Here is a 16350-nt window from a genome sequence, read left to right as displayed (position 1 = left end):
TTGTATATAGATAGTCATTGTACTTATTGTATATAGTTTCCTTATATAAGTTATAGCCTTATTTTTTTAGACATAAAGGGATAAAATACATTTCAAATGTATTTTAATAAATAAAGACTGCCTGAAGATCTGAGAGTAAAACAATCCCACTGATCAGCCTTACAGACTGGGTTATGGTAACACACACCTTTAATCCCAGTAGCCACACTAATTGCCATAGAAACCGGGCGGTGCATGCCTTTAATGATAGTGGTGCACACCTTTAATCCCAGCCCTAGAGAGGATTATAGAATGGGAGGAAACAGCTCACACCACGCAGTCTCCATCTGAGATTCCAGGAGGCAGGATCGCTATTTCAGACTGAGGTTGAGTAAGAGCCAGTGGTTGGCTGTCTTCCTTTTCGGATCTTCAGGCTGAACCCCAATTTCTGACCCTGAGCTTTTATTAATCATGCTCCAGGCTTTTGCCTTTGTGGTACGGATGGACATTGACACAGGAGTGTTCTCTCAGCCTCCAGTGGTGTGAGTCATTCTGCATTGGACGTTTCACAAAGCCGTAAGGCTGACAGGACCCTCTGACAGCAGGTAACCCCCTGCCAGACAACCCCCTGCCAGATGGTGTCAACATCAGACTGTAGCCTTCCCTGGAGGTCCTGGGGGCTCTACACAGTGGCTTCCTTTGCTGTGAGGTATTTCCTGAGCTGAGGAGCCTCCCGGAAATGGAGGCCAGCATATGAAAACAAGAGAAAAACAGCAGGAAACAGAGCCAGGGCTGCTGCCAGGGAGATGTGGGAAAGGAGTCACAAAGAAGGCAGCATGAGGCTTAGCCCAGGGGTCTTCTGGGCATCTCTGCTGGGTTCTGTGGGGGGCCCGTGGCCTTCCAGCTGATCAGCACATTGCCGGTACTGTCCTCTGATCCCCCACAACATATTGTGGGACAGCCCTGTCCTTAGCAAGAATGGACCCAGACCTCATGGCTTAGCCGGCCCCAGCAGGGAGACAGATTTAAGGAAGATGTCACAGAACAAGGGGTGATGGGAAGGATAGACTGTGGAGGCAGCAGGGAACTGCTTTAGTGGGGTGGGGAATCTGTCAGAGACCTGTGATGCCAGGGGAAACTGACCTAGGGGCTGCAGGAGGGTATGGTGGACTCATGGGATGAGTAGGTGGGTGGACACAATGCAGTGGGCTGTGGCAGCGCAAAGGCCAGAGGTTGGATCACTTGGAGCTAGGAATGCATGGCAAATAGGCTACAGAGACTGTGGTTAGAGAAGCACAGAAGGCCACCTCAGCCCGAGTGTCTAATCAGTGCCTGGAAGGGAGCTAGGCACAGGGTAGAAGCCAGGACAGTCACCGGGAGGCAGTGCTGGCCTAGGACAGGCACAAGACAGACAGAGCCAAGGGCAGCATGTGGGGCTTTCTGCCTACTTCCCACTCCAACTTGTATGGCTTGTCCTCATCTAGGCCAAATTCCTCCGCATAGCACGTCAGCCCTGTGTTCTGCATAGCATGTAAGCCCTGTTTTCTGCATATCATGTCAGCCTGTGTTCTACATGTCAGCCTGTGTTCTGTATATCATGTCAGCCTGTGTTCTACATGTCAGCCTGTGTCCTGTATATCACGTCAGCCTGTGTTCTGTATATCACGTCAGCCTGTGTTCTGTATATCATGTCAGCCTGTGTTCTGTATATCATGTCAGCCTGTGTTCTGTATATCACGTCAGCCTGTGTTCTGTATATCACGTCAGCCTGTGTTCTGTATATCACGTCAGCCTGTGTTCTGTATATCACGTCAGCCTGTGTTCTGTATATCACGTCAGCCTGTGTTCTGCATATCATGTCAGCCTGTGTTCTACATGTCAGCCTGTGTTCTGTATATCATGTCAGCCTGTGTTCTGCATGTCAGTCCTGTGTTCTGTATATCATGTCAGCCTGTGCTCTGCATGTCAGTCCTGTGTTCTGTATATAATGTCAGTCTGTGTTCTACATATCATGTCAGTCCTGTGTTCTGCATGTCAGTCCTGTGTTCTGTATATCATGTCAGTCTGTGTTCTGTATACCATGTCAGTCCTGTGTTCTGCATGTCAGTCCTGTGTTCTGTATATAATGTCAGCCTGTGCTCTGCATGTCAGTCCTGTGTTCTGTATATCATGTCAGCCTGTGTTCTGCAGTGCGTCTCCCTGGCCCAGATTGAAAGACCTGAGTGATATGTAACCTAAATGTCAAGCATTACCCCAGAGAAAAGCCACTTGCAGTGGGCAAGGCATCCCCAGATTTAAACACTGACTCTGGCTGCTGGAGACAGGGCCTATATATGGTTAATAGGTAAAATGAGGTTTTAGGGTGATCTGTCATCCAGCTTGTGGAGCATCCTGGCAGAAACACTCAGAAGTGAGGGTCAGTATTGTTCTCATCACCTCATTTTCCAGATAAGGAGACAGGCTCTTGGAAGGAAGACTTGCTTAGGGTCATGCTCCACAGCTCAGTCCTGCCTCTCCCCTCCCCATACAGAATGCACACCAAACTGAGGAACAGAAGTCTTCCCCACTTAGTGGATGAAGAACGTGAGCCGACAGGGGAAAACACCTCTGGGTCCTGCATAACACATAGAAAAAGCTGGAATTTGAATTCGGGGTATTCATGCCTCTGAGCCTGGGCTTCTCCCCAGCTTGTCTCTGCTTTGGGCTTGTTCAATTGTCCCTGAAAGAAGGGCCTGTTCCTACCAGCAGCCACCCACATGGCCTCAAAGGACAATAGGGCAGATGCCCCGGCCCCGCTTTGTCCTTTTCTCTGTCCTTCTGACTGGTTGGCTGTGGCCTCCACATCATGCAGGCTGTTGCAGTCGGAGAGAAGAAAGGAGGTAACCCTTGAATGGCCTCATCTTTGTGTGCCTTACAGGGAGGTCTGCAGACTGAACCATTTATCCTCTGTCTCTGTCCCTTCCTGGCTTTTCTATCCTCCTGACAACAAAGCCATAGAGGCCAGCCCAGCCCCCTGGCCCCACTCAGTGGTAGGAGGAGAAAGGGTGTTCTGTATCCTTTCCCAGATCTGAGCTCCTAGCCAGGTGTTCTGAAGGCTGGCGGCCGGGCAGGGGAGGTCTCAAGAGACAGAAAGGTTACAACTGCACCACGGATTTCACACCTGGGGCCAGAATAACCCTTCCTGGAGCCAGTGCTGCCCTTCAGGGCTCCAGGCCGCTAGAGACAGTCCGTCCTCCAGCTTCTGAGGCATTTCTGAGGCCAGCACCCATCCACATGCTGTCACCACCACTCAGCTCTTCATGCCATCTGGCTGTGTGTCAGCCTGGGTTAGGTCTGGGTCACAGAACACCAAGTCTGCTGTTTCCTTGGAGGGAACAGTTAGGGGAGGGACACTGGGCATGACGATGTGTCTCTGAACGCTGCCTAGCAAGTGCTGAGGTGTCTGAGCAACACAGAGTCCTCCCAACAACCGTCTGTGCATTTGCAGACAGGAAACCTGGCATGGGGACGAGCCTGGCTTATGTCTGATCAGGTCCCTTTTTGGGCTTTGCTATCCAGAGCCTTGAAAAGTCCCAGGTAGGCTGCTCCTGGGACGAGGATGGGAATTTGTGCTGTGAGATTGTGGTGGCTTGAGAGAAAAAGGTCTTCAAAGGGAGTGGCACTATTAGGAGGTGTGGCCTTCTTGGAGGAACTCTGTCACTGTTATGTTCAAGCTACTCCCAGTGTTAGAGACCACTTCCTGTTGTTTTCTGATCAAGATGTAGCCAGCGCCATGTCTGCCTGGATGCTGCCATGCTCCCTGCCACGATGAGAATGGACTGAAATTCTGAATTGCCAGCTGCCACCTCAATGAAATGTTCTCCGTTATAAGAGTTGCTGTGGTCATGGTGTCTCGTCACAGCATTAGAAACTCTAACTAAGACAGAGATCATGAGTTGATGAGGCTGTGTGGTGTCTGTATGTATGTGTCCACATGCTCCCATGAGGCTGTGGGTGTCTGTATGTATGTGTCCACATGCTCCCATGAGGCTGTGGGTGTCTGTATGTATGTGTCCACATGCTCCCATGAGGCTGTGGGTGTCTGTATGTATGTGTCCACATGCTCCCATGAGGCTGTGGGTGTCTGTATGTTTGTGTCCACATGCTCCCATGAGGCTAGGGGTGTCTGTATGTTTGTGTCCACATGCTCCCATGAGGCTAGGGGTGTCTGTCTGTATGTGTCCACATGCTCCCATGAGGCTAGGGGTGTCTGTATGTATGTGTCCACATGCTCCCATGAGGCTAGGGGTGTCTGTATGTATGTGTCCACATGCTCCCATGAGGCTAGGGGTGTCTGTATGTATGTGTCCACATGCTCCCATGAGGCTAGGGGTGTCTGTATGTATGTGTCCACATGCTCCCATGAGGCTAGGGGTGTCTGTATGTATGTGTCCACATGCTCCCATGAGGCTGTGGGTGTCTGTATGTTTGTGTCCACATGCTCCCATGAGGCTAGGGGTGTCTGTATGTTTGTGTCCACATGCTCCCATGAGGCTAGGGGTGTCTGTCTGTATGTGTCCACATGCTCCCATGAGGCTAGGGGTGTCTGTATGTATGTGTCCACATGCTCCCATGAGGCTAGGGGTGTCTGTATGTATGTGTCCACATGCTCCCATGAGGCTAGGGGTGTCTGTATGTTTGTGTCCACATGCTCCCATGAGGCTAGGGGTGTCTGTATGTATGTGTCCACATGCTCCCATGAGGCTGTGGGTGTCTGTATGTATGTGTCCACATGCTCCCATGAGGCTGTGGGTGTCTGTATGTATGTGTCCACATCATGGTCCTCTTTGTGAAGGTCCCAGTCCCAGAGGATGTCAGGCCTTGCTGTGGTTACAATAGTGAACATATGGTTAATGAGAGCATCAAATTATCCTGGCCTGCAAGATGGATTCAATGTGAGACATATTTCCAAGGTGGCCCAGAGGCTCAGTTCTGGACTTCTTTGGGGCATCTTAGGCAAGGGATTAGATTGTGTACTCTGCATGGTGTGGGGAGAGAATCTGCTTGAAGGTGAAGTCAATCCCAACAGACTGTTGACACTGTTTGAGACCTGGTTTCAGTCACACCTAATGTTGGACATATGTAGGCTTTTCAGCTCTAAGGATTAACTTTGTTTTCACAAGTCAGCTCAAGTTAAGTTTTCTTGCATTTATCCAAGAGAACTGGCTGATAGAAAGGAATGAAAGAGAGAGACAGAGAGACAGAGAGAGAGAGAGAGAGAGAGAGAGACAGAGAGAGAGACAGAGAGAGAAACCGGAGTGAGATGGGTATGTATGGTTGTGTCTAAGTTGGGTGAAGGGTCAGTGAAGCAGCTGATCAGGCAGGGTTAATAATGTTTTGTGAATGGTGGTACACGTGTTCCTTCTGCAGCTGTTTCTTATGGCAATGCATCCTCTCTCTTCTTACCACATTGCTACAGTCTTAGAGGCAAAAACCTTTGCTGGGCCCAGGTGGATTGCCCTGTGGGACCAGAGAAAGAAGAAGCTAAGACCTTGGTTCATGTGAGGCAGGGTGGGAGAGGGGCCAGTCTTGGGGACTGGAGTTACATGGCTGTGATGAGGTGGAAAACTCCCTTTGGGAGGACTGCTGATCTTAGTAGGTGGGAACCTGGCCAAGTGTGCTCTTGGGCACACTATACCCCAAGGAGACCTGAGACCCTTTTGTACTTGGGGACTTCTGTCTGACTTGGGATCTTCCAAGTCTGAAGGCACCAGCAGCAGTTTTGTGTCCCCTCTGCACATGAAACTTATGTCCTAATATGTGTGATCAGGACCTGCCTCTTGGGGCCAGAAGACCATCTGAATATGGTATTTATATTTCATTTCTGTATCCTTGAGGAATTTGGTACATGTGGCAGCTTGGATGAAAATGGCCCTCATGGGCTCATAGGGAGTGGCACAGTTAGGAGGTGTGGCTTTTTTGGAATAAGTGTGTCATTGGGGGTGGGCTTTGAGGTTTCAGATGCTCAAGCTAGGCCCAGTATCACTTTCTCTTCCTGCTGCTGCTGATCCAGATGTAGAGCGCTTAGCTACTTCTCCAGCACATCTGCCTGCATGCCTCCATGCTTCCCACTATGATGATAATGGACTAAACCTCCAAACTGTAAGCCAGTTCCAATGAAATGTTTTCCTTTATAAGAGTTACTATGGTCATGGTGTCTTTTCACAGCAATAAAACTAAGACAACACAGGTCTTAGTCCACAGAGCATACTTATAAAGTATTGTTTAATCAATAAATGAATTGTGTAAGTATTGGCTATATTTTTTTAAGTCGGTGGGCAAGGTGGTGGCCTGAAGCATTTTGGAAATTTTCCTTCCATCTACAAACAAGTATCATGGGTAAAATTTAACATGAAAAAGAACAAAGGAAAGCAAGAAGAAGCCTCTAGTTCAATTGAGGAGCAGGAGATGGTGCTAATAAAATGCCCACAAGGGTGGCATACAAAAGAAGACAGCTTGCTGAGTCAGCAAGAGGCTCCTGCAGATGTCAGAGTTCTAATCATGTAAGATGATAAAAACTGCACTCCCAGGCCTGGGGTTTTGCCCCAAGGTATGAGTCTTAACCTCTGCCAGGAATAAAATGGGAAACTCAATTCTAAAAAGCCAACTTTAAAGTGGTTAGGATTCCATCTTTCGTTCTCCAGGCTATGGTGAAGATGGGGAGAGAACTCCAAAACCCTGCTTCTATCTGGGACTCTCAAGGGCTGCAGCTTACAGTAAAGAAACTGCACAGCATGCCAGGGATGCATCATCACGACAAAGACAGCAAGCGTAAGGCACTTGTGGAAACACAGACACAACAGCAATCCGAAGAACAAGTGTGATTGTGTCAGAGTCAGAAGAACGGCTTCTGGATCTCCGTGGACACCAACATCCACAGCTGCTCAACCTTTGTATACATTGGTGCTGTGTTTGCACAGAATCTTCACACATCCCACACTTTAAATCATCTCCCCAGAGCTTATAACACTTAGCATAGCGTCAACGCTGCATGCATGGCTGGAACACGACGTTGTACAGGAACAGCGACTGCACAGAACTAGGTTGGGCAAAGACACAGCCTTTTCTGGCACTATTGGTCTCCATTGATTGAATATGGCATAGAGAGGCCTTGTTTAACAGAAGACTGACTGTATAAAACCAGAGAGGACTGGATGGAGCACAAGACAGAGCAGGATGGAATAAGAACTAAACGAAAGTTGTAGAGACAGGAAATCGGGCGGCCATTGCACAGAAGCGGCAGAGTTTCGATTGCAGCTGGGGACAATCTCGTTCAGCTCGGTTCTTGATCTGTGATTTTAATAAAGCCACCAGACCCTTAGCTGACAAGGTTCCAACTCCAGGGCATCCTTAATTAGCACCAGAGTGGAAGGTGCTTTAAAAACTAGAACAGGAAGTCAGGCCATTGCAAATGGCTTCATGCTGCCCCCAAGACATATCTTCAGAGCAATTGGAGCATGTTAGCACGGTGTCACCTCTGAGGGCACCTATGCTTGGAGTGTGGTCCCTTCCTCCCATCTGTACCCCCTTGATGCAGCTTTACCCCCAGGGACATCTGAACACCTGGGATGTAGCAGCAGAGGGGGTGGGTAGCTCGCAGTCTTTCCACTGTGGTTTGAATGAGACATGTCCCCACAGGCTCATATGTTGGGGTCTGAGTTGCTAGATGATGAGCTTTGGGGAAATGCTGGGATCTTGAGAGCTCTGACACGATCACTATACTCAACCTCTTGATGGATTCACAGTACGGTGGCATTATTGAGGGGTGATGGAAGGGAGGTGGTGGGGCCTGACTTGCCGAAACAGGACACTGGAGCACGCGCTTGTGAGCTGTAGTCGACTCTGGTTCTTTTACCCTCCTTTCTCTCTGCCTCGTGGCGATCACATGGTGGGAGGTTTTTGCTATACGCTGTTGTCGCCCAGAATCAGTGGACCCAAGGACTATGACAGAAACATCTGAAACCACGATCTGAAATAACCCTCTCCAGAAACATCTGAAACCACGATCCGAAATAACCCTTTCCACACAGAGCCTGACCACTACACCCTCCCAGCTGGTAAAACATTCTGTGGCTGTTTGGTGGGGGATGTGAGCAGTGGGGGAACCCAAGGAGGACTGTTCATCTTACCAGAGCCAAATGTGTGGCACTGGGCTGTGAACGTGGGTTTCAGTCCTGTCTGTTACATACTGGGTCCTGCTAGCACACATTTCTCTGGCCTGGCTTTCTTGTCTGTGATACAATAAGAATGACCTTCACGTTGGGTTTGAGCTCCCAGCAATAGCGTGGAAAAAGTACCTGGTATCAGGTGAAGCTTAGTGGCTGTGGCGATTCTGCCTCTTTCTCGTCCCTTTCTTCGCAGACGGAAAACTTTGGCATAAGCCAGTCCACAGCCTGCTAGCCTTGGCTACAGAAGGTGAGCAGCGAAGTCCTGCCCCCTGAGCCATTCATTCACCTGGTCATCGTGTGACCCTCACCCTCTGGTTCTTGATTTCCTCCTTCCAGACTCTAGGCTGTCTGGCCTTTCCTCTTCTCTCCAGCTTCATCCCTCCAGATGTGTGGTGTTTCATCTGAGGCTTACACAGCAGCTATTTCCTCTTCACGAAGAATGGAGCTCTGATGGCATTTGGGGCTCATCAGAACCATCAGACACCACTGTGGGTGGCAGCAGAAAATGACACAGTTCTGCCTAGTGAGATCCAGGTTCAAGTTCTGAAGGGGAACATGAAGGCACAGGCTCCCTGGGAGAGAGCATCTCCCTCCTCCGGCGTTGCCTGTTCTTGTGCCTGCATGGTGAATTCAAGGCCTGTAGGCTCTGTGGCCGCCTTGTGATCAGCGCACAGCGTCGAACAGCACACAGGTAGAGTAGAAAGGAGAACCCTGCTGTGGGGCAGGCCGACCTTCCCTTCCTGCTTTCTGGCTGCACAACCTCAGGGATGTTTAACTCCTCACAGCCTCTCTTTCCTTCCCATGGTCTGTAAAAGGAGGACTGAGATCTGTACCATGCACAGCAGCTTTGAGGCTCAAATGCTGTGACGCGCAGGAATCCACCTTCTCTACTGTGCGCACACCTCATACCGTAGTTGTCTTAAAGCAGAAATAAGTAATTGTGACTTTAAGGCAAAATGAAGGCGACCATTTGTTTCTCCTCATAGACATGGCCCTTATGTCAACCGGCTCAGATCTGTAGCCCATCAGCTATGCAAACAGGAAGCAACTATCCAAACATTTGGAGCTGCAAGGGGCTGGCCTGGGTCAGCCTCTCCCGGCTGTGAGTGCCTCAGAAGTCAAGGGTGAGGTGCCTCCTCAGAGGGCATTAGTTCAAAGCCACCTCTTGGGCTGCCCCCACCCCCCCACCCCGCTGCCCCAGCCTGGCTCAGATCACCCTCTCTCAGGGGAGAACTGTCCTCACTGGCTCCTCTAGGCCTGTCTCCTGTTCTTTGTCCCTCCTCTCTGCCCTGTCACAGCTGAAACGGGGTCGTTTTTGTTTTGTTTTTGTTTTCTTTCTGAAATGCAATCTGCTTGAGCCACCCTGGCTTGAAACATTTCCACACTCTCTAAGGAGAAGATCAAGGTTATGTTCCTTCTAGGCTCCAGATGCCGGGCCTTTCCCGGGCTTCTCCAGCTATATTTCCCCAGCTATACTGACTTCCATTTAGTTTTTGGAATGTGCTATGGTGGTTCTGAGCTTTGCCCATACTGTTCCCATTTTCTCAGTTTTTTGCTCCCACTTCTGGGGCAGGGAACGGGCTAAGCCTGCAGCGGGAACACAGCTGCTCTGTGCTCTAGCAGTCCCTAGAATGCCTCACATTGTCCCCTGTGGAGGGCTCCTGATCCCTGATCGCAGCTCATGACAGGGCTTTTGGTCTGTCCTGCTCAGAGTCACACCCCTCACCAGGTAGGCAGTGGCCCAGGGAAGGTCTCAGAGGCTGTGCAGGTCAGGGAGAGCACCCAGCACAGCCAGGCAGAGTCTCACAGCCGTTCTATTCTGCAGAGTCCAGTCTGCTCCACCCACGAGCAACAGCCTGGGGGAAAGCTGGTGACTTGCCAAAGTCACACATCTGTCAGCCGTCTTGCCAGAATCAGTGCCTTCTCCCGAGCCTAGCTTCCTGCCCTGGTCCAGACAGCACAAAAGGTCACTCTAAACCTGTTTCCTATCTGAAGAATGGGGTCACAACAGGCCCCTCTTCTCTTGGCTGTCCTAGGATTAAGGGCTTTGCTCAGGGCCCCGTACACAGCATACAGTCAGTGACAATCAGGATCAAATTGAAGAGCTAAGAATGAGTATCTCTGATTGCAATCTGTGAGTAGCAAGTAAAAGGATTTCATGGATGAATAGGAGGGTGAACGGATAGAGGATGGACCAATGGACGGTAATGGAGTCCACAATGACGTAAGAAATGGAAGAACCTATGCATGAATGTCAGAAGACAGAAATGGACACGAGAGCGCTTGGCGGAGTTGCCCACCTAGGTTTAGAGAACAGGTCCCGCACGGTCTGTTCCGCGCCAATTGCTGCTCTGCTCACCTGTAACGTCTGAGCTCCGCCTCCAGCCGCTGCACCTGGCGCTGCATGCGGGGAACGCGCCGCGCCAGCGCCTCCAGCTCCCGCACTCGGTGCAAGCTGCGCCGCACCGCCTGGCGGGCCTCCTCGGTCCGCAGCCGCACCTCCACCTGACCGCGCTGCAGCCGCCGGGCGCGCGCCTCTGCTTCTGCCAGCGCTCCCTGCGCGCGCTGCAGTTTGTGTGCCGCTGCTTCCGGGATGTCCGACTGGCTCTTCCAGAGGCCGACCTGCCCGCGGGGAGCAAGAGTGAATGCCCACTCCAGGAGCCCATGGGACCTCCCCTTACACCACAGAGCTCTCTCACTGACAGGGACACGAGCAAGTAATGCACGTGTGTGCACCACCCCCCCCTCCCCGAAAGCTGGGATAGGAAGTTCACAATCTGTTCTTTGTATGGTGACAGTAATCCCCCAAAGTCGTGACTACTCGGCCTAACTCCTGCATCCAACGTATGCAGCTCCTACTTCTGTGGACTCAAGGCACAGTCTAACATCCGACGGGTGTTTCTGCCCTTCCTGAGATCTGTGTACTAGGTCTGTTTTGTTTACTGCAGTGTTCAGAAGCATAGAGGGAGCTGGCACAATGTACCTAGAAGACTGAGCGTGAAGGATGGACAGTCCCTTTTAGTCAGTTTCAGGCACCCCACACATGACTGCGCCCTTCGAGGGTTCCCTCTGCCCGGTATAAAGCTTCCATGCCACACATACGAACCACAGAGGCCAACTTGGCAGTTTTTTTAAAAAAAATATTTTATTTTATTTTTTTTTTGGTCTTCTTCCCATAAGGGACTTTTTCTCCCTTGGCCAACCACCTGCACTGCACTCAACACCGACTTGTGCACAGGGCTTAAGCGTTGGTGGACTGATCCCACAGGCCAGGCTAACTCTGCAGTTAGCTCAATGCCTCCACCTCAGTAGCTCTGAGTGGGCCTGGCCCTCAGTGCTAGCCATGCTGTGTTGTGTCTGAGGCCTGGTGCTGAGAGATTCCACAGGTTTCACTGAGTTGGGGAAGGGAGGTCCTCTTCTCTGTTTCCCCTAAACCTCCCAGGAGAAGAATGCTTGCTGACTCGTCATTATGTGACTGCCTAGACAGGTTCCTTCTTGGGTTTAGAAGGGACAGGCTGTGAAGCTGAAGTTTTAAGGAATGATAAACTGGGGTGCAAGTTGGAATGAGGGGGTGGAGTGGGGAACGGAGAGGGCCAGTCGAGGAGGGAGTGGGCCAAGGTGGGGTGCCCCTGTCTCCACCCCAGGCATCCCGCGCACCTGCAGGGCCAGGCAACGCGCGTCACTGCTCTGCAGCGCAGCGCGGAGGTCCTCCACCAGCTCGCGGAGGCTGCTGTTTTCCTCCTCCAGATGCGCCACAAGGTCTCCACTGGCGCCGCCCTGCAGGCTCGGCGAGCCAGGCCGGCGGCGGCGGCGACGCGGGCGGCGGAGGCGGATCTGCGTCTCGATGTGCTCGCTGAGAGCTCCGCGGGGCAGCCGGGGCCCCGCTCGGGTACTGAAGTAGCCGCAGAGGCGTGCGTGGAACTGGCGGAAAGTGAGTTCGGGAGGGTCGGCGCCCAGAGCCAGGCGCGCCTCTTCCCTGACGTCCGCGTCCCCACCGGCAACTATCCCTGCAGCCGAGTCCTTAGCGGCCGCCTCCGCGGAGTTTTCATCCTCGGTGGTGGCCTCCCCGTCGGCGTTCAGCCCCAGGACAGCACACAGCGCGCGGAAGTCGGCGCGCGGTAGGCGCCCGGCGCCCCGGCAGTCCAAATGGTGGAAGACCTCCTGCAGATACTGGTCCAGACCGGTAGCCAGTACCACGATCTCGTTCTCCACGCCGCGGTCTAGCCCGTAGTGGTGAGCCAAAGCGCTTAGCAGCCACTGCGTGCGCCGCGCGGGTCGCCGGTACGGGTCGCCCGCCGCGCCCTCCATGCCCAGACCCAGGCGACTCTTTTGGGGCCCAGCGGCGCCTTCAGACAGCCGCCGGCGAACGCGGAGGGAGGGGCCGGGCGGCCACCGCCAGGCTGGAGAGGCGCGGGACCCTATCCAGGCAGCTGCGTGGGCCGTGCAGGGCATCTGTGTTTGTCTCGGTTGGGGGCGCTGGAGCAGCGTGCTCTCACTCTGGGGCTGTAACGGCCTTGACCCGTGCTCCCCATCGCTCCCCATAACTCCCCATTCGCATCCCCATCGCTGTTACCAGTCGCTGGGTCAGTTCTTTTGGTGTCTCCAGGCCCTCTCCAGGCCAGAGGTGGGAGAGCTTCCGCCAACAGTTGTGCTCTCCCGCACTTCGCAGTCCTTGCCCCGGCAACCCGCCTGGCGTCCTCTGCCCCTGGGAGTGGAGAGGCCTCATCTCCGGACAGCTTCCTAAACTCGCCCCCACCCCCATCTAACTAGGACCCAGGAGGAAACAAACTTGAAAGTAGATCAAGTTAGGGTTTTGGTGAGAGGAAAGTGGTGTCTACCGCCGCCACCTTTTAATATGTTACAGTTGCCAAACCACAACTACAACTAGTGCTTCAGCATCCCCCCCCCCACTTTGAGTCCACCCCAGTACTGCGCATTCCCTGGCCGTCATCCCCCCCCCCCGAGTCCACCCCAGTACTGCTCATTCTCTGGCTGTCATCCCCCCCCCCCAGTCCACCCCAGTACTGCGCATTCCCTGGCCGTCATCCCCCCCACTCGAGTCCACCCCAGTACTGCTCATTCTCTGGTCGTCACCTCCCCCCTCCCGCAGTCCACCCCAGTACTGCGCATTCTCTGGCCGTCATCATACCCCCTCCTCCCCAGTCCACCCCAGTACTGCGTGCGCATTCTCTGGCCGTCGTCCTTCAGTCACTGGCGACCACTGCGCTCTGAGCCCACTATTTATCTCTTCCAGACACTCTCATATCTGGAATCATACAGAAGGTGGCCTTCTGGGGCCAGAGAGATGGCTCAGTGGTTAAGAGCCCTGGTTGTTTTTCCAGAGGACCTGGGTTCAGCTCTCAGCATTCACAAGGTGGCTCCCAACCATCTGTAATTCCAGTCCCAGAGGATCTGAAACCCTCTTCTGGCCACCGTGAGCACTGCCTGCATACGGCACACAGACAAAGCACACACAAGCAAAACACCCATACACATAAAATTTAAAAAGTTAAAGGTGGTCTTCTGTGGAGCGGGCTTTTCGGAGGCGTACTAACATGTTTGTGTTGTACCGTGTACTGGTACTCTAATTCTCTTTTAGTGCCGAATGATGCTCCACTGTGTGGATAGAGCACATTTGCCTTATTCATTCCTCAGCTCACAGGTGTTGGGGTGTGTTGTGAGCGGTCCTGCAATGGATTTCTTCTTTTTAGTATGAGTTCACATAATTTACTCTCTTTTGGGCATATACTGGAGAGTGGGTTGGTTGCTGTGCTGGTTTATTTTGTCGACTTGACAAAGCTGGGATCACCTAGGAAGAGGGAATGTTGACCGAGGAACTGTCTCTATCAGACTGGACTGTGGACAAGTCTGTGGGGCATTCCTTTTGTTAATGATCGATACAAGGGGCCCATTGCACCGTTTGTGGTGCCACCCCTGGGCAGACTGAACAAGCCGTGTAGAACAAGCCAGTGGGCACCATTTCTCCATGGCCTCTGCTTCTGTTCCGGCCTTGGACTGGCTCAGTGTCGGCTGTATGGCAAACAAACCCTTTCTTCCCCACGTCGCCTTTGGTCTCATCATTTATCACAGTATTGGGCAGCAAATTAGGCCAGTTGGGCCCTGCGGCGGTTTGAGGTCTTCTTGAGAATGGCCCATCTCTTTTCCAAAGAGGCCTCCCTGTTTTCCCCGACACTGACAGTCACACCACGAGATTTCCAGTGTGTTGAGCGACACAGAGATTGTCAGCCTGAACTTTCTCCGCATCGGTTTCTGGTGTCAACCTCTTTCTTCAGGCCCGTGCCCGTCAGCTTCCCATCACTGTCACAGGTACCCCAGGAGTTTAGAGAGGTCCCTCTCTCGGAGGAGGAGAGGGGCACTTTGGCTCACGGTTTGCTTTGGGGCTTGTGGTAACACACACACACACACACACACACACACACACACTCGTGGTGGAGTTACAATGTCATATGCTTCAGGGGTGGGAAGAAAAAGAGGGAAAGGACGGAGCTGGGATTCCACTGTTCTCCTCAAGGATGCGACCCAAGTGGAATACTACTGGGCCTCATTGTTTGAATTTTTTACCACCTCCAAATAGCAGCACTCCAGGGACTGAGGTTTTCACACACAGAACTTTGGAAGTCATTGTAGGTCTGGACCATAAAAAGGCACCCCTTACCCTTGCCCTAGATCCAGTTGTAAGGGTGCTCGGTGGCCCCACCTTTGAAACATGTCCTGAACCTGCCTCCCCGCTAATGCAGTGCGATCACTCCAAGCCAAGCTCTTAGCATCTCTCCCCTGTGTGCCTGCATCACCGAGGACTTGAAATATATATATATATATATATATATATATATATATATATTCATGCCCTTGAACTCCTTGAGGAATGCTATTAAATCTTAAGTCATACCATGACCCTCCTCTGCTCAGAACTCACTAGTTCCTTCCCAGGGGGAGAAAAGGCAATGCCATCTTCTTGACCCTAAGGATGGCAGGTCAGAACCTATTGTCCCACTTTAATGGCTACCATTAGTACTTCCCTTGTAACCTCTTTCTGCTCTTTAATGGGCTCCTGCCTCGGGCCTTGGCATCTGTCCAGCCCTGCACAGCTCCCATCCCTTATCTACTTTGAACCTATCGGCCCTGGCAGATTACATCTTCCTCAGTGGATCATTTGCTTCCTGCATGAAGCCCCAGACCGTGTGGGAGGAGCGCCGCCTGATCGGCTTACCTGAAATAGTATTAACACACCAGAAGAAACTGATGCACGGCTTCTGTTTTAGCTGCCTCCCCATGGTTGCAACAGCAAATGGCATCATGGCATGTTGCTTTCTATGTATTTGTGTGTGTGTGTGTGTGTGTGTTCACAAACGATATATGTCTTTTATTGGCACATGAGTTTTAAAGCAACCCTTATACCACATCGTGTGTGAGCCTCACACATGGCCTGAGCCACTCTGGACTGGAGACCTGGTGCTCCCATGACCATCACAAAGTAGCACTTGATTGTTCGGCTTTGCACGCGCATACTTGTGTGAATATGAACTCACAGCTCCAAATGGGAAAACTGCCTCTCGCAGGCATCTGTGGGGTTTGTGTGTTTTCTGGCCCCATTATGTTGGAGCCCCCATGGCGCCAGATGTTGGGAGTGAAAAGTACTTCCTGTGGGACCCGCAAGTCCTGGCCTGGAGCTTAATCTGGGTCCCGAAAGCAAGTGGCTGGGGACTCCTGTCTTTGCAGATGAGCCTGGTGTTGTTGACTGCCCTGGTGAAGGACTCCCTCAAACTGTGGCTTTCCTGGGCCAGTCAGTACTGAAAACAAAGCTTTTCAGTGTCTTCCCTTGGAGCTGTTGCTCAGCCTCCCGCGGCTTAGTGGGGGAGGGATTTATAATGGCGTGCTGTTAGGTCTGTCTATCCGTGGGCTGTGTTACTAGGCACCCCTGAAACAATCCCACTTGGACCCAGAAGGCTTTTGTTGGAGGTTCAAAGGCGTGCAAACTCCGAAGGTTTGTGGTCCCTTTGTACGTGCTGGGGGGTGGGATGTCTGTGGCGAAGAACTGAAGTCCCGTCAAAGAAGTCACTTTTGAAGTCACTTCAGTATTGTTTGAGCTGCTTCCAATGGTGTACTGCTCAAAGAGTCGTTACAAAGTCTAGAAATATACTAA

The 16350-nt window shown here is 52.1% G+C and overlaps 1 protein-coding gene across 1 annotated transcript in view; it reads right to left on the bottom strand.

Annotated features, from left to right (window-relative positions):
- Efcc1 (EF-hand and coiled-coil domain containing 1) overlaps nt 1-12819 on the bottom strand; it is a 33303-nt gene extending 20484 nt beyond the window's left edge. Inside the window, exons 1-2 of the mRNA XM_041639990.1 lie at nt 11844-12819; nt 10546-10808 (exon numbers count right to left, since the gene is read on the bottom strand). Coding sequence (XP_041495924.1) covers nt 10546-10808; nt 11844-12728 — 1148 coding nt within the window. The 5' untranslated portion in view covers nt 12729-12819. The remainder of the gene's footprint in view (nt 1-10545; nt 10809-11843) is intronic.
- Nucleotides 12820-16350: the final 3531 nt, after the last annotated feature.

Source organism: Microtus oregoni, unplaced genomic scaffold (genome assembly GCF_018167655.1).
Source record: "Microtus oregoni isolate MIOR12 unplaced genomic scaffold, Mior012 000002F_ref0000024, whole genome shotgun sequence".
NCBI classification, from domain to species: Eukaryota; Metazoa; Chordata; class Mammalia; order Rodentia; family Cricetidae; genus Microtus; species Microtus oregoni.
Note: the sequence above shows the minus strand (reverse complement) of the source record. Positions and strands in the feature narration are given on the sequence as shown.